Raw genomic sequence first — 26528 nt, forward strand, 5'->3', positions numbered from 1 at the left:
ATATATATATAAATGTTTTGAAAAAATATAAAATAAGTAAATATATTGTATTATATTGTTTTTTATAACCATAACATTTTTCTTGTTTTAAAAAAGAGTCAAGTTTACAATTTTTTTTTTCATTCGACACCTCTCTCCTTTGCAAAAAACTTTTTTTTTTATTTTTTGTATTATCTGTCAATTATCCATTTTTTTATACACATTTTCCTTTGTCAAAAGCAGAATTTTTTTTGTCAATTAATTGGCGACAAGAATTTTAGTGTTAAGCCTGCACTATGTTTTTTCCTTTATTCTTTTAACATGATTTTTTTTATTTTTAAATATTTTTTTGTTTAATATTTTTTCCTTAAATGTAGTTTTCTCTGTAATGAGAATTTAGTTTTAATTAGAAAAAGAAATGCTAATCTAAACATACTTTGCATTGTATATTCTTATGTTTAATAATGATAAAAAAAACATATTAAATGTTATACACTAAATTAGTTAATAATTCCAGGTACTTTTGATAACAGATGTGTATTCTTAAGATTTTTCTTTTCATTCTTAATTGTTCAATCTTTCGCAGTTTCTTTAGCGTCTTTAATTTTCTTCTTTTTTATTTACTTTTTTTGTGTTTTTTCTTATTGTGCTGTATGGGGCCAATGAGGAAAAGTGTTTGGATTTTAAAAATGTCTTTCGTTTTTTTTTTTCATTAATAACAATATTTTTTTATTTGTTTCCTTTACTTTGCTGAATAAAGCGAGGCAGTATTCTTTTCTTTTTTTTTATTTTATTAAACACGGCACATGGTTGCATATTCTATTTCGTATTTTTTGAGTTTCAATTCGTTTTGTTTTTGTCTTTAAAAAAAATTTTTTCTTGCAAATTACTATTTTATCGGTATTAAAAAATCTACTTATATACTCCTCTATAAATCTTATTAACACTTTTTTGTCGCCAATTAAAACGTGTGGGGTTTAATTAACTTTTTTTTTTTCATTAAATGTTGCATCTTATTTTTTATCCACTTATGGTAAAACGCATGTATCGTTGCTCTATACTAGGAAAAACAAATGCAATTCTCTATGTTGCAGTTTTTATGTGTTTTTTTTTGTGTCTGATTGGATGTAAAAGAAGGAACGTTGCGGAAGAATCCTTTAAGCGTAATCTATTGCATTTTATGTATTTCAGTTTTTTTTCGGATAAAATTCCCATATCCCAGGCAAACTAAATAAAATTTGGTCCCAATTTTTATTCTCAAACTCATTTATGTTTTATTTTTCTTTTTGTAATTTTTGTTGTTTTTTCACCACGAAACAGCGTTTACCATAAAAGTCCTAAATTTCTTTATTTTTGGTTTCTGTTATTACTTTAAAATTGCATTATTTCATCATCTATTTTTTTCTCAAGTATTTTTTTTTATTTTCATAGAATTTCTATTACAATTAGAAAAAAATTAAAATTCCTACTTAAAATTAAAGAAAAAAGAAAACTCCAAAAAATACAAAATACTCGTTGAAGTATTTCATATTTTTCATAATGTTTTTTAGCTAATTAATAAGAAGAAACACCTTTATGTAAATCTACATTTTTCTTTTACTATTATCTAAAGTTAATTGAAATAAAAAAAATCTAAGTAAATTTAATGAATAATAAAAAAAAATCACAATAAAATTCAACTCTTTTAAATTTCGTCACCTACCTATTAGTAAAGGAAAAAAAACGTTTTTTTTTAGCGTTCAATACAAATGAAAACTAATAGTGTCTAAAATTGGGAAACTTGCAATAAAATGAAATGTGAAAAAAAACTAACTTAATTTCTCTTTTTTGTGTATTTCCAACAGCAATAATGAAAAACCAAAAATTAATAAAAGAATAATTTTCATGCCAAATGCAAAACAATTTATTACAAAAAAAAATTCACGTGGCACCTATTGTAATTGTGAAGTAATATAAAAGCCAAAAAATAAAAAAAGAAAAGGTAGAAAATGAAAACTAATAGAGAATTCACAATTTGAATATTCTAATATTTCTTTATACATTATAATTATAGAATTTCATCTTCAATATTCTTCATTATTAATTCCAATGTAAAATGTATTTTTTTTTCTTCAAATTCTATCACTATTCAAAATATTTTTTCTCTTCATTATTTTGTTAATAAAATACAAACTACGTGTATTTTTTAATTCTTGTGTTCTGTAATGATATAATATCTTTCATCAAAATTGCAATATGTAATTTAATTTAGATTTATTTTACTGTAATGTTCTTTTTAAAAATTTCACCTTTTCTGTTATTAAAATTATAAATCTTATATTTGGTAGCACAATTTTTCAAAATATATAAAGCAAAAAATAAAAATAAAATAAAGAAAATAATAGTGACTCGATTGTCACACTCTGATATAAAATTATTTTCAAATTATTTAAAAAAAAAATGAAGTTATTTTTTCTGCTTTTTTTTTCAATATAAACTAACAACTTACTAAAAATATGCACATTAACTAAAAAAAAATTAAATGCATCTTGAATTCATTAATCTGCATTTTTCTTTTTGGAAAAATTCCCTATGCCCTAGTTAAATATACATCTTGTTTTTTTTAAATTTTGTTTTAGAACATATTTCGTTATTAATAATTCTTTTCTTCTTTTTTTTTCTAATTTACAATGACTTTAAATGTTTTCATTATATTTAATAAAAAAAAATGTTGTTGTGATAGTCCACCATAGCAAATGTACATTATTACTTCATACTACCAAATTTTAATTTTTCAATCACTTTTGCATAATATGTATTATTTTATTACTTCATTCCTCAAAAATGCCTATTTATTAAACTTTTCCTTCTTTTTGTTTTCTAAATTTAAAAGGAATTCTATATATATCATTCTTTCTGTATCATGAAAAAATATGTATACATCTTTTACAAATCTGCTATTTTCTTTTTTATATATATAAATCCACTTTCAAATTGTAAAAAGAAGAAAATATCTATCAATTTAATTTTTAAGTTCCTATCTAAGAAATATTTACAAAATATATATACTTCATTTTACACTTATATAGTTCCTTTTATATAGATTTTTTATATCTTCTTACTTTGCATATTTGTCTTTTTTAATATAATATTTTGAATATGTATTTAGCAGGGAAATAGGCTAACCATTTTTTCCCATAAGTAAATGTGTAAAGTTCTTTAAATATTTAATATGGTTTTGCATTTTTTTTTTCAATAGAAAAAGAGCTTCTTTGCATTTTTTTTAGTGTAAAGAACAATAATTAGTTTCATTTTTTTACATTATAAAATTATTATTTAGAAAGAAATGTTCTCTCACATTGGCACTGCTATTAATTTGTGTCCAAGCTTTTTCTTTTTAATATTTTTTTTCCATCTAGCGCATCAAAATTGTTTTAAAAAAACTTGTCCTATCTAAAAATAATTCATCACGTTCCTTTTTTGCATTAAAAAAAAACTTCCCATAAAAAGTATTCAAAGTTGTAGATAAAAAAAAAGTAATGATACTTTGGACACAAATATCAATTCTAAATATCATGTTTAAAAAAATTTGCATTTTGTGCATTTTCATTACGTTTTTTCTGTCTATGATTTCAAAAAAAAAAATCAGAAAGGATTTCCTTTCTTTTTCTTGCAAATTTGTTGTCCTACAGTCTAAAAATCTAAATAGCATGATTTAATATTTTTTTCTTTCCTATAATGAATTTAAATATTTTTTATATATTTCTTATATTATTAGTTTTTCTTTAAAGAATCAAAACTTTCATTAATTTTTTTTCAATTTCAAAAATACTATCATTATATTTACAACCAAACCATTTTTCTTTCTACCATTTTGCTTATTTTTCCTTATAAACTATGTAAAGAGATCAATAGAACGTTTCGTAAAACGTGGTTTAAAACCATATAATAGATATGGTTTAATTTTTTTTTCTCAACTCCTTTTGTCTACGTCATTCCTAAGAGCTGTTTTTGGGGGTAAGTCGTATGGATATCAAAGATTAAACTTTGCATCACTGCTTTATATATCATTTTTTGTTGTTTTCAAGCATAAAAATTGAGAATAAAATAACTTATTCATACCTTTTAAAAGGTCCTTAATATGCATACTCGGGGACTGGTACATTGCTGGATGTGAGATGCCCCCGGATGACTTTTAGGCGATTTTGGATATTAGCATGGTGTCTCTTGAGGTTATTCAATCGTTCACTCTCATTGTGGAGTTGTGTGCACAGTATTGAGGCTTCGCGCAGAATATTAACTTTTGGTGCCCTCTCATTGTCCCTGAGACTTGGAATTTGCGCTTTAAGGGCCTCGAACAAATTTTTCAACCCTATCCGCCTCTGACGTTCCATATCATTGTGCAAATTCCTCTTTTCAATTGAATCTTGCTCACAAATATCGCTAGCACGGGCACTTTTTGTATTTGACACACGACCCTTCTTGCCTTTGTGCTTCTTCGAGGCAGGCCCATCCAATTTTGAGCCTGACCTCTTGCGTCCAGTGTCATTTTTGCCCTTCCGTACAGTCTGCCCCTTGTACCCACTATTCCTCGATGTATGCACATACGGGCTGGCAGACACGGAATGCGACATTTTCGTTCGTCCCGTCATATGTCCATGTGTGTCAGGTGCAATCCTCCTTGGTGGAATTGTCTTCAAACCCCTCGGAGTTGTCTTAACTATTCTGTCCGATATTGTGGTCTGTATCGTGCGTCGATCCCTTGCACTTGGATTCGTTGGTAATGTCTTATCGCCTACGGAAACAACATCGATTTCCTCTTCTGCAATGATACAAAATTTACGAAAATTCGTTGAGTTTTTTGAACTTTCCTTTAATCCTTAGTTAATTTTAATATAAATCATGTAGAAAAAAAATGTTTGATCTAGATTCGAACCGAGGGTATTTCAATTAAAACCTAATGCTCAAACTATTGTGCAAAACAACAAACTAACCACCCATATGGTGAATTGTTGAATGAATTTCCATGCCAGTGTTTTTGCATCTTCTCTTCAATTAATATCTCAAAATCTCACAAAGAATAGAATGCAAATGAAAAATATCTCACATCAACCCAACATGTTATTATCGAAAGTTGTCATACCAGGAAGTTAATTAATCCTGAGAAGATTCATCGTTAAATTGAAGTTATGCGCACAACCTATCACTTCCCATATGGTAAGTTCGCGGTTGAGTTTACGCGAGAACGGTGAAAAGAGAATGGTGGAATTTTTGAGACATCTCTTTGATTTTTCTTTGCGTTTTTTTTTTTCAACATGTGCACATGCTGTTGTACATACAAGAGAAGTATAACCCCTTAATTGAGTTCATAAGAAGGCTTCTCTTTTTTTGGGCAATAATCGCTGCCAGACGCCCAACAATTTAGCAAATTTTTAACTCCAGGCTCTTCTCTCTACCCATTTCTTCTCATATATATGTATATAATGCGAAAATTTTTATAAATCAATGCCGCCAAAGAGGCGATCGATGGTGAAAGAGATGATGATGATGACAAGATCGTTTGGGAAGTTCATGTATCTCTGTCTCATACCCCCTTTTGTATATGTGATGAGCAACGAAATACAAAAAAAAAAACGAAGAGAAGATAAGAATACTTATAGCCTCGAGCATCAAAGTTCTTCTTTTTTTTTTGCACAAATCAATAAGTGATCCTCTCTCACACAGTATGATGGAAAATGCGAAATTCACGGTGTTAAAAAGACGTTTTCATGATCGTTCGATCACCTCTCACTCTCATCATATGGACTTTAAATTAATTTTGCTTCCATTTTTCGTCGCAATATATTCATTTTTCTTTTTTTTTCTCTTCTTATTTCTTTTTATCATCGTACCAACATTACATTAGCAAAAAAAAATGAAGGTACATTACAACTACGGGAATATAAAATTCTATTGAATTCACATGCGCACATTGTAATGGTGCGCGGGAGATCATGGTGTATGATGTGGAGATCGAAGGATGATTTTTGAAAAATGGCACGAAATTAGCTAGAAGATCAAGTGAATCATTCATTCTTTCGACATGTTCTTTCACTCATTTGGCGCACATTCTTTTGCCAACACGCTCACATCCCAAAGCAAGCAAAACCCGAAAACTTGTTCGTTAAATTGGAATGAATCTGGGAATGGAATGTTGGGGCCGTCAACTTCACGTATAATTTCTCTACCTCTTTTCACGTTTTATTCTTTTTTTCATTGGAAATTTATATACATCCACCACCACCAGTCTTTCACCGGTGATATGGCATATCAGAAGTACATTTTTTTAAAGCACAATTTCCATACTGTCCCACAGGTAGATTGCTCGTTGTAAAAGGCGTGTGACTTGACCGGCTTTCACAGCCGGCATTTTATTGGATTTTTGTTGTTGTGTTGTAATTTCGAATTAAAATAATAAAAAAAAACTATAATATAAAGTCAAAATTACAAGTTGATTTATTTTGTATGTAATTTAAGGGACACCCACTTTAGCCTTACAGTTGGTGAAAGGATTGTTTAAAGAATTCACAAAATCAGGTGATCTTAAATGAATTCCTGAAATTCTTAAGTATAAAGAATTTTTCTTTTACTTTGCAAAACTCACAAAAACTTGCAAAGCGGATATCAATCCACTTTTGTCTTTTGACCAATATTAAAAAAAAAACGAGCAGATTCCAATGATTTCAATACATCTTTCACTTCTTGGACTTTAATTTTCGGTATTTGCACACACATCACACACAACATGATGGGGGGAATTTAAAAAGAAATAATAATAAAGCAAAGGAGGAGAAGAAATAAGAAGTAAAGAAGAAGAGAATTAAGAAACTGTACACCGGCCGGAATTTGGATGGTGAAAGGTCTCCAAAAAATCTCGTGGTGTTGTTGTATATACCTACATTATAAAATAAGAGAAAAATAATAAACTTGATGTGTGAGAGAGATGCATGGAAGCGTATAAGATCGTTCCGATTGCCAACTCATTGGATGATATTCCATGTGAGAAGAAATTTCAAGTTTGCAACATTACACCTTTTTTCCATTCACAACAAAAATTTCTTATAATGTCTTTCTTTTTTTCAGTATTTTTTTTTCTTTCTGGTAGGTACCTCCCTGCCCACTTCTTCTGCATGGGGAGCAAAATGACACCAATCTTGCATTAAGAGTTTGCACCAAAAAAAAAGATCTCTTTTTCTCTATCTCTTTTACAACTTTTACTACCTAGACATCCAACGACACTTCCGGGAAACTGAGAAAATTTTTCTTTTAAACCTTTCAATCGCGTTACAATTTAAGGAGACAACCAACGATACTCTTCTATCTCAAGAAATTCTTCATATCGTCATCACCTTGACACAATCACATCTCTCTCCTTCTTATATATCCGGTTGGGGTTTTTTTTAATATTGAAGAATTAGCTTCATCGAGAAGAAATAAATTTCCATTCGAATTCTTTTAAATTTTTTTTTTAATTAAATGCAATTATTCCCACCGCCAAAAGAAATTAATTTAAAGAATTGTTAAAATACATAAAAATTGTATATACCGTATATGGTCATACTGATTAAAGAACTCTTTGCAATCTTAATGAAATTCTCTTATTATAAATTAAAACATTTATATACATTCATTCCATCCACCTATCGTCTCTCTCTCTCTACACACACGATTTTTGGCATTTTCACGATTTCGCGCTTCCACATTCACACCATTAACAACAACCAAAAAAAAAAGACTCCAAAAACGTATATTTTCCTGAGTTTGTATCAGTGATTTAATGTGGTTAGCTTTGATTACCATTGAGACACTGCCTCAAACCAGTTACCCGCTTGGCAACGAACTTCACATGAGGAATTCTCAAGAGAAGACCGCTTCTGCGTCTTATACTTAGAAGAACAGAGACCTCCCGTCCATGTGAATGTACTCCCAAAGAGCCTCCCAAAAAAAAAAGCGAACGTCTAAATGATATTAATGAAATCGCCAATTGACAACACAAAAAAATCTGTCTGATTTTTCTTTGTGGGTGGGAAAATTAAATTTTATAGATTATAGCACAACCAACCAACACACGATGTACGCTATTTGCGATCTAATCTCACTCTTCATAAACGCAATAAACTCCCCCACAGTGATTTTTTTTGCGCATTTTCCCAAAATCTATTGCGTTATAGTAAAATATACATACATAGTAGATACATAAAAAATTAACAGGAATTCTAAGAATGTAAATCCCCGTCATAAACTAGTTTTAAGTCTTGATGAAAATGTGATGCGAATGGGTTCTAAAATTCCTTCTAACTTCATCTAATCATAAATATTTTTAGAATTTTCCATAGATTTTGTTCCAAAAATTGTCATTCAATTACACCTGTATTAATTCATATGCAGAAAATTACTTTTTAATGGCAAAGAATTTTTTTTAGTGATATTGTAATAGTGGAAAAACTCACATGAATTTCCACTATTACACTACTCCACCAAGTACATAATACAAGAAATCACAACATTTCAATTAATCATTCTTTGCTCTCAATCAGTGAATGAAATACGAGGAAAATTAGTCACAATTTTCATCATTGGATTCTCTAACAAAACGTAATTTACTTGGGACGTTTTGTTAAAAGTGTCGGTCCGTCAAAGCGTGTCATTGACCTATTTTTAGTAATTTCATGTTTTTATATATTCTTTTTCCTCTGTATTCACGTACATTAGTTATTATTTTTGCAAAATGCAATAACTCACACGAAAAAAAAAGCTCATTATAAATATTCACATGTGTATGATTTTCATTACATAATAAAGCAAAAATCATGCTATGAATTCTTTCCTTCCACAGCGCATACCTCATATACATGTGCCACGAGTACATGGATTGCTATATGTGTGTAGTCAGAGTAGTAAAATGAAAAATTCATCTACTACTACCCCCTCTATCTGTATCACCCCCCTCCTTGCCGCAAAGTGAATTTGAGTGAAATAAAAATTTTTTGATCTAAAAAAATTGATAAATTTTTCCACTCCTGTTGGCCCCTGATATACATTTTATTTCACCTCCCGCGTGCTACACAAAAATTTGCCATTTTAAGTGACCGATAAAAAAGGCACGAGAGAAAATTCCGCATAGCAACAGACAGCATTTCAATATATATTTAGGTATATACTCCACCAGACATTAATTTTACACTCATTATCAATGGGGCCACATATACACATCACAAAAATTACTCACACACGACGCCCGGTGGCCCCAGAGTGAGTTTAGCCGCGAAGCTATATTTTAGCACTATACTATACTTCTTCCACATAAGATTGAAACACGTGTGCACACATAATGTGATGTTAGAGAGTATGTTGTGTGTATGTATAAAGATCTCTCCCACCAAGAAATTTTTACAATTTTTTTTTCATCTTCTTTGCTAAACTGTCGCAACTACCACCTCTAATATATTTTTTTTTTCATCTAAAACACATTCCCATAAATCCCCACGTCATCTCACACCCAGTCACTACCCGGCTAATCTCATGACTATTACTTTACTAAAAGTAATATGGTGTATAGTAATAGATGTAGTAGCAGCACCATTATGTAGTGAATGAATTTTTCAAATTATAGAAAGAAGAATGTGCTTTTGTAATTTTTATATTTTGACCTAAAACCTTCATGATGACCGGATGTCATCACTCAGGACTAAGAAAATTTCTCTAACAAAATATCTATCTGGTTGTGTGACGAACTCTTTCTAAAGTTCTTGGATTATGAGCATATTGGTTTAACGATATTCGATAAAAGAGTTAAAATATCCAACCCTCCTTTTTGCTTAATCCTTTGTTGCTTAATGTTTTTTTTTTAAAGATACAGGTATGTATGTAATTAAGGTGTGTAAAAATCTTATTTGCCCGAGGGTTGGATTAACAAATGCAGCATAAATTCTTTACAAATATTTTTAATATGAATGGACAATATCGATTAAAAAAAATTAACAAATCAAATTGATTAATAGAAATCGAAAAAAAATATAGATATAGCAGTAAAACACGTGAAAGAAATCAGAAGAAATATGTACCTTTGACCGATATGGCTCAAATTTCCCCATACATCTGGACGACAATAAAAGTCATATGATGGAAAGATGGAATTACGGATCGTAAATCATTTTTAAAACAAGGTGGAACTAAATCAATTTAAAAAGCCTAATATAAAGATGATGGAAGCAAATTATATTCATCCAGAGTGCTTTGGGTAGGATTTACTATATCACATAGTTTTTTTTTACAACTTAAACAAATAAAAATTTAACCATGCTACTTCACACCCTCAGGCACCCACTACTGGTGGTCCCCACAATTAATATGAAGACTTAATCGCAAAGAATAGAGTGTTGTATATAAAAATGATCGAAAAGAGGTGTGTGATTAATGAGTGAAAAGTTGTGGAATTTCTTTGAACACCTCCACGAGATAAGATTAAAAATTTTGTCGTAACAAAGAATGTGGCACAAAAATTACTGCGGGTGATGAAAATTTTATTAATTGATAGCAACGTTTTTTATGTAATTTATTGAGCCTTTTTTTTGCCGGTGCCACCTCACGATTTTGTACTTTAATCATATAATGTAGGTAGATGTACAAAAAAATGTACTTGATATGGGTCTCTCACATTTTCTTTTTTTTCCTCTACATTTCCACACTCTTATGCTTCCCCCCGCCTTATCTTGACTTTTTTTTCACGAGGTACTGTAACATCAGAATTCTTTTGGAGCTTTTTCCCGGCATTTCTCTTGCGCGCCTTTTTTTCCCCATATTACTATACCCCATTATCTCTACGCGAAGCTACACCGGGCGCCTATTATATAATACCAAACTGGTCATAAGTGTTGGAAAATTAGGTCACATATAGCGCTATCTCCGTCATTCTCGCAGACCATTTGCCATTCATTGATACGAAGCACAGAGTATAATACCTCAGCAATAATTCAATTTACTCAGAGATATTAATTTCCAAGGGGAAATTTCGCCTTTCCTATTACACATTTTTTTTTCGTGTCTTTGAGCGACTTGTGTCACATACAATTTGGAACTTCACTTGTGATAAGATACATCTAATCATCATGTTATAAATAAAAGGTGTATGTTGATACTTATATTCAATAACTTTCATAAATTTTTCTCGCCCATTTTAACCTTTTCATTGCGAGTTTTTTTTTTACAAAAACCAAAATCCACTTTCTCATTATAATATAGGTATGTAGTTTACTAAATCTGCTTCATTGCCATATTATACAGTTGCTCTACAAGTGACATTAAAAGTGGATTTATTGATGAATGCAGAAGAGATTGATTACACATTGCCGAAAAAATCAGCTAAATCATTTTATTCATTCCCAAAAATATATATGCTAATTTATTCAAACTGTAGCAGCTGCATGGATGAAACAAGTAAATCTAACATTGGGTGAAATTTTTTGGTAAGTTTGGTTTAGACTGTTTCTTAAGCCAGACTTTAGGTTTTTTTTAACATTATTTTTTGGCTAGGCATATGCTTTTTTAAGGTCAAGTTCTAAGATATGCATTATGTTCCAATTTTGTCTGATCTAACCATAAAACCTTCAAAGCCTAACCTTAAAAATTTAAGCCTAGCTTTTATAAACCTTAAAGCCTAATTTAGAAATGCTCAAACCTAGCATAGAAAACCTAAGCTTAGCTTGAAAAACTTTGGACTGACTTAAGAAACCTGAATCTAGCTTTACAAAACGTTTTTAAGCTTAAAACACCCTAACCTGGTTTAGCAAAACTTAGGTCTGATTTAAGAATCAAATTATTATGCATCATAAAAAAATTGTTTACAGACTAAGCTTCAATTCCCTATAGAACATAATCATATCGTTATCAAAAGCAATCAAATTATAATCTTTTTTTTTAATATCAGCAATTTCCGGGAATTGAGATTCATCATTCTGCCAATAGGACAAATTATGAATTCTCAACAGTTACTACATAAAAATAAAAGACAAACAAAATGCGGGTCATTGGATTGAAGAAAAATATTATTTTGAATTGATATGCAAAAAGAATACCTACTATAAAGAAAAATAATAATAAGAAAAAAAAGAGACACAACATTACAAAAAAAAACAGAATTGAAAGAGAAAATTCATCTGCTACGTCGCGTGTTTTTTTTTACTTCATGTTAAAGACAACTTCCGAAGTGAATATGTAGTATGTTGTGTGGTGTGGAAGTGTCGAAGAAGGACGACAAATAGTCCACCACACTGACTTAGAAAGAGTGAGAAAAGAAATAATTATGCAAAGGCATATCACACCGATCACAACACCAAAGCACAAGTTATATTTCAACATTCATGGAGCATAAAATTTAACCTCCAGACAGAAAACTTTCACTACACCATTTACACAAAAACCTTTCATAGTCCCATATTTATTTTAATAATTTTGAACACATATGTAATGGCATAGTGGTATGGCAGAAAATACCTGTAATATGCATATTTTTTACGATCAATTTCAATTTGTTCTGAAAGAATGAATTTTCGTTTTTTTTTTCATTCTTGCAAACAATATGCCATGTTGGAAAATAAATAAATTAGTCCATTGTGGTAAAAAAAAAAATCGGAGTTTCGGATAAACTGACTTTTTGAAAGTAAATCATTAAATCGTGCATCGTATATGCTTCAATTTATGCTCATCAGACAGGTAGAAAGAAGCGGTTTCGCATTTCAAGAAGGATGCATTACGTTTGACTCACTTTTGGCACTCACTGAATTCCAAAATGCAATGAGAAGAAAGCTTTATAAGATGCCGGATTTAAGATTAATTAAATCTTTATTTCTTTTACGTATATGGAGCTGGTTTTGGCAGAAGGAATTTTTATTTGCCAACAGGCTTGTTCTGATAATTTTTTTTTCACATGCGTAATTAATTAATTAATTTACAAATTGTAAAATTCCCAGAAAACCAATCAAAAATTTTATTGAAAAAATCATAGAAAAGACCATCAATGCTATATTTATAATTGTCATGTCTTTGGTAATTTCCGCAGCACCTCATAAAAAACCACATATCTATAATATATTGTATATATGTATGTACACATTGAAAGTCAAACAACTAAGAACGTTGAACTGAAGCAAGTAAGTAAAAAAAAAGAAGCTCACATGAGGGAGTACCCAAGGGTAAGAATAAGATAGAAAAGATTAAGACAGAAATATAAAGATCATTAAAAACAAGAGCAATAAAAATTTTCTAGAACTACATAATTCATTTTGTGAGAACGAAATTAATAAAAGAAAATCTTGTAAATAAATATTACTAGTCAACCCGAGCCCCCAATCACGTGTGAGCAAACACTATTTTAAGCTATAAATATAGGGCGTATATCAGTAGGGGGATGAATAATACGGTACCCCGAAAAATTTTTAAAATAAAAAAAATCCCGTTATCTGACTCTTTAACAGGTAGAAAATGGGAAAAAATCAATTTTTCTGTGGGGGCGCTATAAAGGGAGGTTGGGGCGGAATCCCATATAGCGCTTGCAACTCGTATTGACCCCCTCTACCCCCCTACCAAATTTCATCAAGATCGGCCCAGCCGTTTCGGAGGAGTTCATGTGCCACAGACAAACAAACATTTTCAGCTTTATATATTAAGATTATATACCTACTTCTTCATCGTAAAGTTTTCTTACATATGAGAAGAGCCAAAATTCTTATAGAGTGTGATTTTTGCGAATGTGCGAGTAAATTTGATACAAGATTATAAAAAAAACCCCGGCAAAAGAGATCATCGAACGGACATTTTGCGGTCACATTGCCATTACTCCAAAATATTTTAAGCATATACATACAATAAGTTTTTTTTTCGTACCCATGTCTTGTGTGTATTAGCTTCTTCCTCTTTTGCGCGCTCTTACACACAGCGAATGTTGAGGTAAAGAATAAAAACACGTGTATGACTAAATTCGATTCAAGAAAATCACAGAAAATATAACCATGTATAATTTGTTGTATATTTTGTGTATTTAAAGAGGTCAATAAACCGTTCAAAGGCACTCTCTGTGTAGATTTCCCTCTCTCACTTCTCCTTCCTTCTCCCTAATATCATCCCGCCCATATGATTACAATGCTCTAAAAATAAAATAGCTTTACAACTAATTAATTTTATTGGAATAACTTTTTTTTCATCTAGTAAAGTTTTGTGGTGGAAAGAAAAAGAAATATTGGGAATGTCACAAAAACCTTAACCATATTGGGAGTTTCTGTTAGATTTTATTCTAAAATGAAGAAATAAAAAGAATATTCAGCTTGAAGTTCAAGAACCATCATATATGTAGATGTATAGTCGGGGAACTTTTTTTTAGTAAATACTTGTTAAATAAAAAATATGTTAAAGCATCTTATTATAAAAATTAATAAAATGATTAAAAACGCAGTGTTAATTAGACGAAAAGTATTGCTCTTAAAGGGACGCTCTAATCAAGATTACGTAATTTTAATTATTCTCCGAAATTGCTCTGTGCTGAAGTAAACCCACCCCCAATTAATTTATAAATTAACGATTTATCTGAAATTTATCAAAGCCCAAAATCATTTCAATTTCGTGTCTGGGAAAATTGCGAGTGTAAAGAGAAAGAAAATTATACATTATATACCACAAATGGAAAAGCAACGAGGGGGATGCAAATCCCCCGAAAAAAAGGAACAATTCACAGCAACGCCAGACATGTCTCGATCCCTGGATACACCCTTCTTCCCCCAAGGCGACCCAACCCCTCATTAGACCCCCCTCTCGATGCTCAAGTCTGTGTGTGCGTGCGTCTGCCGGTGATATTATTTGGGAAACACTGGAAATGTCGACGGCAGGGTGGACTCAATGTACGCTCTCAAGGTCTTTTGCCAAAATTCAATAGAAAAAAAAGAACGCCAATGAAAAAAAAAAGAAGACAGAAAACCATGGGAAAATTCTAACTTCTCATTCACACCCATTTGGGTTTTTCTCTTACCCAATTTAACACCCTTCAAACATTTTCTTTTTTTTTTTCAAGCAATTTTGCTACATATCTATACTACATTATCTTTCTCATTCTAGCCCACTCAGCAGCTCATCTTCCCTGCTGTCTTCATCTTGCGCCAGACAGTTTCCGCGACGCCGCGTCGATTTTGCACAAGAGAAACCCACTAAAAAGGTTCTTTCGCCACGCCATACTGTACGTACTGGCGGGCAGACAGTGCGAAAGAGACCATGCAATGTGTGAGAAAATTCCCCAAATGATTCACACAGAATATATATGGCGAATAAACCGATGCCCCGGAAGAGTAAGTGAGACAACAGGAAGTATGGCCATTCCTATAGGAGAGGCAGACAGTATAGTCACACACATAGTATGAGGGGGGGAAACATAATGTAACAAGAGACTACATAAATTCTATTAAATATTCTGGCGAATGACCTTGGAGATATTGCAAACACGTGGAATACAATTTAAACCGGTTATATTCCTAACTTTATCCTTCTTATATTTATTTCTCCGAGACGACACTCATCTACACACCCCTTTCCTCCTTTGCCAATTTTCCCGTACCCCCAAAAAGGAAGAATCTGGCTTTTGCAAGTACATATAGTATGAATACAAGAAAAAAAACCCAAAAAGAACACACCCCATAAAAAATTCTAAAAGATTCTTTACCTGAGAAAAAAAAAACATTGAAGAGATAGAATACAAAAGAACACACCAAGGGTAAGGGTTGGTGCGTCTGGAACTTTATATTTTCTTTTTGTCGGAACCCGAGAATTTACCTTTGTTTCCTACCCTTCCCAAAAAATATTATTTACCACCACGTAATAATAAAAAGAGATTTCTCAAGAAATATCATACTTTTGTATAAGGAAGGTACTTCAAAGATGTTTTTTTTTTGTGAAAAATAAATCATAAGTTTTCTTGATGTTTGCAAATTTAGATACCTTGTACCCTCTATACCGTAGACTAAGGTGAAAATAATTGAGAGAATGTTGCTTGGAACCTTATTAGAATTTTTAGAATAAGAAATTGAGTAATGCCATTTGATTGGAAAAAGAAAATTAAGGAAAATTTAAAAAAAGGAAAACCCTGAATACTGATTTTTTTTATAGTGGTTTAACATAAGTTTTACGATTTAATAACTTTAAGGAAAAGAAAAAAAACAAATAAAAATGAAAAATTACGTGATTCTTCGAATCTTGCATTTTATTCATTTTTAAATTCTAATTCTTATGCAATGTATTGTATTTTAAAATTAATTCTAACTATGTAGTATTTAAATAAAAACTTTTTATTACTTTCCGGTGTTTATGTTTACCCACAACTATGTAGGAATAAATAAAAAAAAAAGAAAGAATCACAGCTAAAAGTGACAACAATAGTCCATCAATAAACTTGAGGTATGTGTACTTTTTAATGGTTGTGAAAAATTCCACCATGGGGTGTACTCTTTTTATTATTAATTTCAATAGAGTACGTATAATTGACTTATTCCCACACTTGCAATATGTTATAATAAAAGTTATGGTTTACCTCATGCATGCACCACAACACAGTGAAAACATCACTTTCTGCGTCGCTAGATTTTCTAGTCCAAACAGCATAGCCGCACATTCATTGAGTTTCCCGCTAAAATTGATTGTATTGATGGTGTTGGCTGTTTTTTTTTTCGTTCATGTGTGGCTATTCAACAAAGTCAACATTTTGCCGAGATTCACGTGTATCGTAAATGAGGAATAACATTTGAAAAAAATTCCCCGACTGGCTTCTTTGAATTTCATATGAGATGTATCCACGGACCAAAATAAATTGTGAAAGATTGTGTGAAGAAGTTACGGAAATCATTCGCTCACAAGACGCATGCATAACTTTGGATGGATATATTCTATTTTAGAGATGAAATCCACACTCTTTGGGGTTTGATGCTTTGGCAAGTGTTGGGTGAGGAAAAATAAAGTGAAATAAGACCGTAAGAATTAACAACTCTCTCTCTATCTCCTGATCTACTGCCAAAGAACAGATTTTTTAGAATAAAAAGTGGATATAAAATGCAATGATAGAACGTTATATAAACGCAATGCTGGGGCTAATGTATTTGAGTGAGAAGGATGTTAAGCCAGACACTGCAAGTCATCCAGGAATAGAACTAAACTAACTACGAAAAAACGTAACCTACCATCTTCTAACTTTTGTCATGTACCTATATTTGAAAATTTCCTCTTCTATATGTCTCTCAGAAACGCATCTTCGACATCGAGACTTTTATAACATGTTAGAATGTCTCATTTCTTATTTCTTCCACTGTATATTCTCCTTTCGATCTTCATTCTCATACTACAAATGCCATTGAAGTCACACAAGAAGAGAAGTTGGAGAAGTGGAAGAATTATCGTCTCGTCTCCTTATTCACCTCCCGTTTGCTCATACACATTCTTCTCTATACCCCTTTTTTTGCTTCCACTATCTTCTCTGTCACACGCACGATAGTAGCAAAAATTTCATGTGCAAAGACACAAAACATATATAGCCACATCAACTATATACTGCACAAGTGCGAAAATTTCCCGCCAAAGATTTTGCATTGCGCAAGCGTTCTTCAAATGACGCGACCGCGCCTAATGACGTCATTCGATTCACATTAATTCACTCTTAACATTTCTCAGAGACATACTATTAATACACCATACATTATATTATTACTATCATTTTGCCGGATAGATATATTCCCATACTGCAAAGTACTACATGTACATTACATACCTATCTCTCTATGACACATTTGAACATCAAACGTCCCACTACATGGCGCTAACATTTCCTATATTAATTCAAATTTAGAAGAATTCTATTGGCTGTGATAGATTTTTTTTTATAAAGTCCTTTAATGGAAAATTATATGAAAGAAGAAATTTTCCAAATGAAAACCTACGCACTAAGAATCCTTTTTAGGTGGAAAACCTACACGTGTGACTCATACCTCCAAACTTCACTTCGTCATCCAACCGCCGCCGCCCAAAAGTCGCCCAGTCACGAAGAATTACCGTCTGTTGTGAAATAATTTCCCGACCGGCAGAAAAAAAAACGAAATATAATAGCAAGTCTCAAGATTTTTTTTCTTAGAATAAAGGTTTGGCTAGTTATTTATTTTCAACAATTCTTCACATTGCTACTAATGTTCCACCCCCTCATTTTCCCCTCCTACAGCAGCAAGGATACCCAAAGTTCCAGACATGCTAATTCCTTCGCTGCGTCAGAACTCAATGATTCAGAGGACAAACAGAATGATTCTTTGAGAATTTCTAGCCCCCTCCCACTTTATCAGAACCTCATGCACCTCATCGAAATTCTGCTATATACCTATCTAATTTTTTTTTTATCTCATACAATCCAAACCACATTTAAAATTCGCCCCCCAACACTCAGACATTCACCACTAACATTCAAAGAAAACTTAGCGCGTCGCTTGAATATCGATTTTGGCTCGAATTCCTGAGTATACATATATTCAACTTTTTTTTCCCCGCAACATCAATGTATGCTCTCTTGTGGCTAAATAAATATTTCTCTCTTTTGCCGGTCGCCAATTTCCAGGCATTATTCTTTCATCTCTTTTCCATACACCTTTCTTTGCACACTAAACACGTAAAAACCACACATGGATATTTTTCCGGCAAGCTATATATATACAATTTCCTTCCATTCACATATAAAAGTGCCGGCATTCCATTTTAGAAAATATATGTATAAATCATATAAAAAAAAATCACCATACACGCGCATGAGCTTCCAAAAATCCACGTATACCACTACGAAAGCTTGGGAGTGTGCGTAGGTACATAAAAATTGTGTGAGACACTCAATGTACATCAATATGATGTAGGTTCAAGGCCCTTAGCTCAATCCAAAAAGGCGGGAAACGCGTGTGAACAGTACTCATCACAAGTTATAGGACACCACCTTATTTCACATTAGAAATTCACCTTTGGTTTTGGGATATTTAAATTTTTTTCAAATTAAAAGAAAAAAAAACATTCCAAAGGTGTAATACCCTTTGACGCGATACATAATGTACAAAGAGTTATGTATACAAGAACATAAAGTTGAATATTTGAAAAGATAATAAAAGGAAATCATGATGTCACTCACCGGAATCGGAAGGTGTCTGAACGCCCAATCCGCTGAGATCAATACTTCGTGTGTAGCAATGATCGCTGTGAGCCTCAACGCATCCAGTCGTTGCACCTGCTGTGTGGGATCCCGTACTCGACATTGACGACTGTGAGGATGATATTGGCGATGAGACCATTTGTGGTGACACACTACACGATTCCTGGCGACTAAGTGATGCAACAATGTCATCGTGATCCGTATCTATGGCACTATCTTCAGCCTCGTCCTCCTCCTCGTAGTCGGACAGTGTCTTAATGTCTGTTAGTAGGTCAGATAGGGAATTTGATCTGTATGTCCCCATTAATGCTTTAAAATTGTCATTCTTCCCATCAGATGCATCCTCGAGGTGTTCCTTAAGCATTGTAATAATCTTGGCATCATCATCGGTATTTGAGAGATTCCACTTGTTCGAACCCACTGTGCATGCAGCTAAGTCGAATGAATGCTTAAATTCCGGTGGATCGCTATCGAGACTTAGGGGTGTATCGGGTCTTAGGATGTCACATTGCTTCTTAACAGCCACCCGCCCGGTATTTGACAGCATGGGGTTCTTCTTATTCTGCTGATTGTAGCGCAGGAGTGATCCCCCAGCTGGGATATTGTGAGATGTTGTATTCTTAATCAGTGACTTGGGCTTATCCACCCCACTCGACATTATTGGATCACCATTGAGTATAGGTGATGGTGGCCCGTGATTGCCAGGGCATTTTGTCTTATCCGAATGATCACCACACTGTCCGCTCCACATACAGTCATGATTATGGAGCAACTGATGCTTCAAGGACTGTGACAAAAGTGGCGATGGCGGTCTCAGTGGGCATATATCTGACAAACCAAGGAATAGACCTTCTGCATCCTCCACCGAAGCCATAAACTCCGATGATGGCAGATCCAAGACATTGTATTCCCACTCAAATTCCGGGGATTGATAAGATGGTGTAAACTCCATATCGTCCATCATTTCTACTTTTACGGGCATATCTTTGCAAAAGAGAATCTTCTCTGAAATATTGTAGTCCAAAATTGTACGTGTGCTTCAAAAACACCAATGAAACCGTTTCGTTCGCTTTGAAATGTCCTGCAATGACAAAAATTAGGGAAAAAATTCGTCAAAAAAGACGCAAAATAAATCCAAAAATATCAAAAATAATTAGTATTATGTGGGCTATATGTTGATGTTTCCTAGGAAATTCATTAAAAAAGGGGTTGAAAGAGGGAGGTCCCTGATCGTTAGCATGTGGCTAAACCCCTTCTATACCTCCATATTTTTATTCAATTCCATTTGGCGGAAATATAAAAACATCAACAGAGTAAATTGGAAAAATAAACTTTCATCTTTCAACGAAGTTTCTCCAAAATCGAATCATCAATTCCAGTAATTATATCTGAATGTGCGCTGTCGCCACATATGATCAAAACATAGCCAGATGATTATTCATTGGTTAAGAATTCTCTGCAGATTCTTCCCATTACTAAACCGCAAGATCTCTTCTCGTTCACCACTTAATCAACTCTCTAAAATAAATATTATATATACTTCCAGAGAGTATTATATACATGTATATTTTGTTTCTTCCATTTCATGGAAAAACTTAATGTTCGTTCTTTTCAATTTCTCACAACTCTTTAGTATTCCAGATAAATACAAGAGTCCAAAAATTCCCAGAAAAAAACAAAACAACTCTTGAATGCGTCAACATTATTGCAACTATACATATTTGCATATACGGTGAAATTTGCCACATATGTTAAAGAGCTTTACGTGCTTAACGATAATTCAGTATCACTGCTGCCAATATTGTTTGGCGGAAATTGCAAGTATAGTAATCAAGTTGATTTGTTAATGTTTTTTTCTTCAAGAATACTATGATTCTTGGGATTCCCATGAAATCAATGTGTTTAGATCATGATTCTAAAATATTGGGAAAATAGTAAGCTTGGTAAGTATACTGAGAACATTAAAATTAGGAAAATGATTAAATAATTTCGAGCTTCACGAATAAACTCCTTTCACCAATTCTGCGAATTATCTTTTCGAATTGAGCCCCAATGATGTCCATATGATACAAAGAGTTCAATTTCTTTGAAATGATTGAAACTCCGTTACCGAATTCCACGAATTCCCCATCAAATTGTCAAAGCTTTGTGTCTCTCCCGACTGCAAAAGGCTTTTTGGATAAAGGCCACTCTCAATCAAACACTAACCAGCTCTATCATCAATTCCGCGAAATTAGCTTGCTGAATATGTGATAAAAAAAGAAGTTTTGTTGAAACACAAATACAATCTAAAGTTGCACAGATTTTGGCATCGAGATCAACTCTTGCAAATTTTGCACCACAAGGAGGTACCATCGTTACTGTAAGGCCGCGCACGGCGTCTAAAGTTCCTTCCACGAATTCTTTTTATCACACCGATAGAGCGCAACAAAAAAAAACCAGATTAAAGTTGGGAAACTATAAGAAAAAAAAATGCATACCTAACTTATAATTTAAGTAATATTCAGTCTAGTCGTCTTTTTGTATCTCTCTCGCGCTCACCTTTAACGAGTTGTTGCAAATTTTTTTCCCTTCACCATTGAGAGATGGGAAAAAAAGAAGTTGAAGAAGATTTAAGTGATTTGAGAATAAGATAGTGTAAAAAAAAATTCGATGAAGCTAGAGGTCTTTCTCCTCACACAGAGGTGAAATACTCAAAAGGCCGTGGTAAGATTAAGAGAGAAAAAAATACGCAGACTTTAACGAAATATTGAATCTATTCATCAAAGTCCGCTGTCAAATCGGATATATCGTGTCATTTTTTTTTCACAAATTTCTTTGGGAAATTTAACTCTCTCAAGATATTTCTTCTTCTTCTTCTTCCTTTTTTTCATCATCATTAAGTCTTTTACCCGTAATGGTTGTTTCATGTAATTTTTACATACTTGCAATTCATTCCTGTATTTTAATATAAATAAATTTACATTCTCCCTTTTATACTTTATCTCTGACACTCTTTACCGGCAACTTGTTGAGTGCTATATATATACATACATATTTTCTCCCTTCGTCTCACCAATTTGGATAATTTCATCAAACCCTCTTCCATCCAGGCGAACACAAAACTCAACGAATCAAATAACAAACCACAAGATGCCCACATGTGAAAATCCCACCACCCTGAGAGAACAAACAATTTTCAATGTGGGTGATTTCCCAAAAGAGAAATTAATATATATGTAATATATATATTGAAAGATGTAGAACTAATATCATATATACATATAGATTACCCACGCACTCCTGTTTTCCTTAATTCTCTTTCCCCTTTAATAGAAATTTTTTATTCAATTTCCATCCTAGAATGTGATGTAGGTATATATTAAAATATGTAGGTAACTTTGTGGGCAATTATATATGTTTCACCTAAAGTCTCATCGTCTTTCATGACTATACAGCTTTAAAACAAGAAAGCAATAATTTTTCAAGTACAGTGTGAGATCACGGTCTGATTAATTTAATTTAATTAAGTCACCATCATGTTTTATTTGAAAAGGGGGGCTATTTAGACATCATTTTTGCCAGGAGACGCTACATCAACTTCAACTGTTACACCACCATTGTATGTATGCACAAAAAGCATCAGACAAAATAGGGTTTTTTTTTCTTCTGGGTGGTTATAGAAAAACGGTTTAGAAAAGATGTGATTAAGACTGGCAAAATTATAAAGTGAGAAATTAGACGACAAAGAAGTTATAATCATGTTTACTCGTTGAGAATTGTAATTAACCTATTAAATATTTTTTGTAGGTAAAAAAATCTTTATTAACAAATAAAACAGCTAAATAGTTCACTCTTGTTGGTTTTTGTGATCTTCTTGTGTGTGTACTCTCTTGTGCTCATTATCACAATTTGCTCGGTTTTATACCAGTTGGGGGTAGTTTAGATTTTAGTGTTTTGCTTACAGCTGCGAAATGTTTAAAATTATTTGATTTTTTTTATAAGATTCAAGTTATTAATTTATTTAAAGTTATTTTCCTTAAATTTTCTCACTGTTTTCTTTCAAGGAAAAAAATGTAATTAGCGTTTAGTCCAGTTAGATGAATTTCCTGCCGTTTTCCTAGTTAAGTTGGTAACAAACTTCTGCGATAGACGCAGTGATGATTTATGTTTTTCAGCGTGCAAATAGTAAATGCATTTACTACCTATGTGTTTCTCTTATCAACGGTATAGATTAATTCGTGGAAAAACAATATTTTTTAAATATTCAAGAAAAATAAAGATAAATTGAAATTCTCTGAATTACTTGACTGTTTTATAATTTTTTTTTAAATAACGCGTTTGTATAGAGAAGTAAAACTAACTGAAAAAACTTGTCTGCTTCTACCCACGAATAATGAAATAAAAAGTTGAATAAAAAATCAGCAAAATCTTTCCATCTGGAGCAGGATCTTGAATATTTTCACCACATAGTTTCTGAGATGGCAATTTGAGGGTACAGCCGTAAAAAGCGTCTGAGATAATTTATGCGGATTATATTGGCAAAAATACAGACAGTTACTTTTTTCATGTATCTTTCATTAGAGAAAGGCACATGAGATCTTTTTTTGTTGTTGTATTTCGGCATATTCTACATGAACGTCTCTCAGATCAAAAGAAAAAAAACTAACCAAAAGAAGTTTAAAGATTTTTAACGGTACATACTACAGAGAACTAACTACAAGGAGTTAGGTTTCTTTGTAAGTTACTTACTTTAAGTTTTCATCCTGCTTTGGATATTCTATGAAAACTAAGATTTTATGGATGGTTCTAAGATACTAGATTTTTTTTTTGGTTGAACAATGGGTGGATAATTTTAATAAGGAAGATTCATCAAAAAGACTTTGGATGATGAATCAATCATTCTTAGCATGTTATATATGCACAAAGTGTGATAGATAGAAAAATCCCACGATTTAGGTTTGTAGAGCGAAACTTCTGCACCATCATCTTTCCCAACTCACCCTCCCAATTTCTCTGCACATGCGCACAAATGAATTTTCATGAAAATTTCTGCTTCTTGCGGCATTTTTGTCAATGCACAATTTTTCCACCATACGCTGTCAACTTTTGGGCAATATTTCAGTGACTATGGACCCCAAAGTTTTACCTGTGGCTCACTACTTAATGGGGCACTTCAATTGTGTGTATACTGAGATGCCGGTGGAAACTGCGAGCGAGGCACGATCGCAAAATCACACGCTATCTCACTCTTCGGCATTTTATAAATGACTAATCGTAAGTGTGCGAAATACATTCACCTGTGCTAATGTAAAAAGACTTCGAGAGGAGCATACAAGTATAATTTCAAAAATTGCCACGTTAAATATTGCACACGACAGCAAAGTATTTGAGAATTAACCATTAGTCACTTTTGCTCTGCCCAGAATTCTATGTCATGCTCATACCTCGGTACCAAATGGCCCCCTATACCTCCTCTCATAATCTCCTCAGCCCTACTAAATTGACATACCAGAAAATTACAAAAAGCTTTTCCAGACTTCAAAATTACTTTCAAAATTTGTTCCCAAAAATTCACAAGAAAAAAAAAAATTTTTTTTACCTGATTTAATGTTCCAATAAAATATGTCCAGATATTTTCTTTTACAGGTAGAGATGCACAGAATTCAGAAGATTTTTTCACTTTTCCCAGAAAAAAAATCTTTTGGGATAAAATAAGTTTTCAAAATTAAAAAAAAATAAAATAAAATTTTGAAAATAAAACTTTGTCTTTTTTTTGTGCTGCAATCTAAGTTCACAGCAGCGATGTTTTTTGTTTCTTTATAAAATGTCACTTATTTTGTTTTTTAGTAAATCCTTCGAACTATTTTGCAACTATTAGTCACTTGTTTGTTGATAAATGTACAATGAATTTTCACTCTGGATTTGCACTTTTTATCATTCACTGCAATTGTCGTCACTTTACTAGGCATATCAAGGATTTTGCCGCCTAAAGTGATGAGAAATGTGTCTCTTCCACCCAGTTTTTATAAAGAATATTTTCTCAATTTTTGCAAAATTCTAATGCTTCTGTCTCTTTTTCCGCAATCTTGCAGGATTCTTTTGGCGGTTTTTTGCTTTTTTTTTTTCGTCAGAACTTTGTGTCACTGATAAAATGTCTTTTCGGAATAAAACAATTTTTTTTTTGTTTCTGAAAAAAGAATTTGCCGTGATTAGTGTCTATTTATGAGTTTTTAATTTGGTAGTGTATAGAATACAAAAATCACTTCACAAGTTCTTTTTATTTGTTGAATCGAGGAAAAAATGCCGGAGAAACCTTTTTTTTTCAGTATATTATGCTGTCAGAATCTCTCACGTCTATTGACCTTATTTCGAAGTGAAGAAAAAATTGGATAAAAGCACTGCTTTCAATCTCCAAATGCAGCATAAATTTTCTTTTGAACACTTGTAAATTTCTCTTTCGACTTTGACGTTTGCAATTCGTACTAAAAGTGCAAAACACTTTTTCAGCAACACTTCCCAGAAACTTGTCCAAAATGGGAAAATTGGGTACGTTTCGGGAACGACCACCAAAATCCGTCCTTTCAATTTGCGGGTCTGAAATGCGACTGACGACGAGAGAGCAGCGCTCTTTGGGCTTTGGTGGTGTTCTTTTTCACTTCGCTCAAGCGGCTCGAACGGAGTGAATTTTCACGAAATCGGTCTCTTCGGTACCGTCTCGTTGCGCACACACGCACGCACACAACCCCATGGACTCTGTGTTGGTGGTTCATTTCGTTCAATTGAGAGACATGTAGCCATGTTGCCATCTCACTCTCGCATATTCGCCCAAGCGACTCATGCACGCGACTCTATGTACCTACATATATATTCATGTATATAGGAGCAATAGGGGAGAGGAGCAGTATATTTCCACTTGATATGAAATTACAAATTCCCACAAGTGCCCTCCACATAGGCATCCCACTTCTACATCACCGCCAAAATATCACACTCGATCGACGTGTCTCTCATGCATAAAATAGGTCTCATATTCTCTCTTCCAGACCCCCTTCTCTCACTCTCTCTCTCTTTCCCGCTTACTCTCATGGGACCGGAACGCTATATACATTTATAATTTCTACATAAACTATATAAATGTGTACAACCATACATATTATCAGGCGTAGCGCGAGGTATGCGGCGGAGGTGAGGAGGATTCACCGCTCTCCGCAATATTGCCGGTATGGCGCCAAGATGGGGGCGGGAAAGAGACAAACATACCCATCACTACATGTACACAACGTAGTCGAGTGACGAAGGCAATACAAACACAAAACTACAAGGCGTAGCCGGCATTGATAGAATTTTTCAC

The 26528-nt window shown here is 32.7% G+C and overlaps 4 protein-coding genes across 8 annotated transcripts in view; 2 read left to right on the forward strand and 2 right to left on the reverse strand.

Annotated features, from left to right (window-relative positions):
- Nucleotides 1–25853, reverse strand: LOC129790222 (myc protein). Of its 4 annotated transcripts, none has more exons than XM_055827619.1 (5): nt 25491–25853; nt 24777–25364; nt 19175–20276; nt 4081–4780; nt 1–3963 (listed from the first exon to the last, which is right to left on the reverse strand). In XM_055827619.1, the coding sequence occupies exons 3-4, from the start codon at nt 20175–20177 to the stop codon at nt 4095–4097; spliced, it is 1689 nt and encodes a 562-aa protein (XP_055683594.1). In that variant the 5' UTR covers nt 20178–20276; nt 24777–25364; nt 25491–25853; the 3' UTR covers nt 1–3963; nt 4081–4094. The 4 variants fall into 4 exon arrangements, with proteins under 4 accessions (XP_055683594.1, XP_055683595.1, XP_055683593.1 ...); XM_055827620.1 differs by having other exon boundaries at nt 25540–25827; XM_055827618.1 differs by having other exon boundaries at nt 24777–25853.
- LOC129790211 (serine/threonine-protein phosphatase PP2A 65 kDa regulatory subunit) overlaps nt 1–26528 on the forward strand; it is a 620353-nt gene that overhangs the window by 495044 nt on the left and 98781 nt on the right. The gene's annotated exons all lie outside the window — the stretch shown is intronic.
- Nucleotides 1–26528, reverse strand: part of LOC129790342 (clavesin-2-like) — an 891203-nt gene that overhangs the window by 74920 nt on the left and 789755 nt on the right. The gene's annotated exons all lie outside the window — the stretch shown is intronic.
- The window catches only part of LOC129790167 (chondroitin sulfate synthase 2), a 178164-nt gene that overhangs the window by 52855 nt on the left and 98781 nt on the right, over nt 1–26528 (forward strand). The window lies entirely within an intron of this gene.

This window comes from Lutzomyia longipalpis, chromosome 2 (genome assembly GCF_024334085.1).
Source record: "Lutzomyia longipalpis isolate SR_M1_2022 chromosome 2, ASM2433408v1".
NCBI lineage: Eukaryota > Metazoa > Arthropoda > Insecta > Diptera > Psychodidae > Lutzomyia > Lutzomyia longipalpis.